Raw genomic sequence first — 2,753 nt, forward strand, 5'->3', positions numbered from 1 at the left:
TGAAAACTAATGTAAACCCATGATTGGAGAAATTTAAGATAAGCACAAAAAACAATAAAAAATAATAATAATAAAGAAAGCTGGTGGATAGCTTTTAATCCATTTGGAAATTTCAGATGGTCTAGAAGTATTTTCTACTTAGATGAGATAAATTTCAACAACAAAGAATATGACGTTGTTGATTGGCTTTAGTTGTTGTATTTTTCTATATTCTACAAAGAAAATAATACCAAAATATTCTGTCAACAAGTCATTCTATTAACGTTATTGCGATGTTCTAGATTGTAACTCCATCTCTGCAGGCATTGCAAGCCATGTCTCTGTCGGTATCAATAAAGACGATTTCAATTAACTTCAAGGCCGGATTCTTTTCTATTTTTCAACACAGTTGAGTTGCAACTTGCATTGCAGAAGTTTTGACCGATGATTACCTCCACAATAAGTTATTAATGCAGCAAGAGAAGATTAATGTCTATAATTAATTCTATCCTACGTGCAACCATGTTCGCGCAACTTATACACGCAAAATAAAAAAATAAAATTGATGGGGGTATGATTTTCACAAATTTTGGTGGAGTTGTTAATCCAAATTATGGTAAGTACAGTAGTTGTTAATCAAAATTGATGATGTAGCATTTTCAATTAAGTTGGCATTATGATATGGGTTCAAATAGCTTGAGCTACCTTGCCTAATCAGTACACCAGAATAAAGTCAGAAAATTACTGTAAATTCTTATTTTAACAAAACTTGTGTTTCTATTTGTAACTACAATAGTACAGGTTACAAAATAATCGGAAATACCTTAGGACAAATTCGATTTCAAAATTTATGACCAACAGAAATTAGATATACAAAACAGCCAGAACTGATCAATTAACTCCCACAACAATCCCAACACTTGCACACAAACAAGTGAAAAAACAGTAACAAAATGGAACGAAACATGTTCAGACCAAAGCATAGAGCTTTGGAACAAAAGAAAACCACTTGAAACCACAGCTACATTTCAAAGGCAAAGAAGGGCACCTGGGAAGCCAATGCCAAGTCCTCCTAGCAACCAAGTAATACAAAATCTCCGGCCACGTGTAGCAGCAAATGCAAATCATCCCTTCATGCCAAAAACAATAAACATGCTCATAGTTATGGTAACACACGGACACAAACTTTCTGCACATAAGATCGGGCAAACTCTGCACTTCCACCCAATTCCCATCTTCACCCATTTCCCACAACTTAATGCTCCTTGATATTCCATTGTTCCCAACCCCACCTACCAAATACAACTTTCCCTCTCCATCACTCACCAATCGAACAAAGGTGAGTTGGCTCGGTAACTCCCCAATGGGTCTCTCCCACTTTCCATTCTCCAAATCAAAGATCACCACTGAAAAAGGTTCTGTGGTCGCAAAATACAACCCCCCATTACAGAAAACTCCTTGTTGGTGATGGTTGTCCCCTAAAACTGGACCAAAACCTTCAAATCTTTTCCAAAATTGAACATTTGAGTCATAAACAAAGGCAATGCTTGAAGCAGACTCAGAACAAAGAACAAAAATGATATACCCAGTTGGGGTGGTAACAAAAGTAAGATGTTCCAAGTGAAGAGAGAAGCTTGGGTATTGAATCTTTCGAGAAGATTTGGCTAAAAGGTTGCACACGAGCAAAGAACATGATGTGGAATCAGATAAGCAAAAAAGACCACCAGAAGAGACAAGAGTAGTGAAGGAAGGAGATGAGTGAAGTGAATCAGAGAGTGAGAGAGAGATGTTGCGCCAAGTGCCATGGGTGCAATCATAGAGAGGGAAATGGCGGTGAAATTGAGGGTGGGAAAGTAAGAGAAAAGAGGAGAAGGGTGAAGAAGAAGAAGAAGAAGAGGAGGAGGAGGAGGAAGAAGAACAGTGTTTAGAAATGAAGGAGGGAGAGAATATGAGAGACCAAAAACCTTTGCAAGTGGATCTGAGACTCAGGAAGGTTTTGAGAGGAAGAAAAGAGAGTATGTATTCGAGGATTTCGGGTGGTAATTTGCTCCAAATCGTGGGATCCATTGGAGGGGATCTAGGAGTGGCAGGGGAGTAACTCATGATGATTGTGTTCTTCTTCATCGTATGTTATGATGTTCGGTTTTGATGGTTTGGTCGGATATTGTGTTTCAATGCAAAGGAAGAAACAACTTGGGGAATTGGATTTGACTCGTTTTTCATTTTCTGCGTCTGAAAAGGTAAAAATGAGTTTCGTAGTTTGCCCACAGAAAGTGACCTCAAAACTGAATATATGATTAAAAACCATTGACTTGAAGTCCTAGATTTCTCAAGAAAGAACACGAAAATGAAACATACCTAACTCCTTTACTTTACAAGGATATTTTACATTCATCATTTCTTTCATTAATAAACATAATTTGAAATTTTGAATAACAATAATAACTGCACTCTTATTTTCAAAAATTAAATAATTCATTCATTAAAATTATAAGAAATAGTTACATGACTAAATTTTTATTATATTTTATCAATATTTATAATATTAAAAGATTAAATTATTGATTTACATATAAAATAATGAATATATTCACTTAGATAAACAATAGATAAATGCTTTATCAATAAAATTTAATAATAAATGATATTATAAAAAATAAAAAAATAATGCATTTAAAAATAAATATTTATTTCTTATAATATAAAATTTATTAAGAATTACTTTTTTATAAATAAGATATTTTAAAAATTCTAAAGCTACATAAAGTTTTATC

At 34.1% G+C, this 2,753-nt stretch overlaps 1 protein-coding gene across 1 annotated transcript; it reads right to left on the minus strand.

Annotated features, from left to right (window-relative positions):
• Positions 1–808: 808 nt before the first annotated feature.
• LOC113848221 (F-box/kelch-repeat protein At5g43190-like) lies at positions 809–2,211 on the minus strand. The gene has a single exon (XM_027477630.1). It carries the CDS (start codon positions 2,101–2,103, stop codon positions 949–951), a length of 1,155 nt encoding a protein of 384 aa, XP_027333431.1. The 5' UTR covers positions 2,104–2,211; the 3' UTR covers positions 809–948.
• Between the last annotated feature and the right edge of the window lie 542 nt (positions 2,212–2,753).

This window comes from Abrus precatorius, unplaced genomic scaffold (assembly GCF_003935025.1).
Source record: "Abrus precatorius isolate BTA unplaced genomic scaffold, Abrus_2018 Scaffold8, whole genome shotgun sequence".
Taxonomy (NCBI): domain Eukaryota; kingdom Viridiplantae; phylum Streptophyta; class Magnoliopsida; order Fabales; family Fabaceae; genus Abrus; species Abrus precatorius.

Bases quoted from the DNA above. Each gene is read 5' to 3' on its own strand.
- LOC113848221 (XM_027477630.1), bottom strand. From the start codon at position 2,103: ATGAAGAAGAACACAATCATCATGAGTTACTCCCCTGCCACTCCTAGA.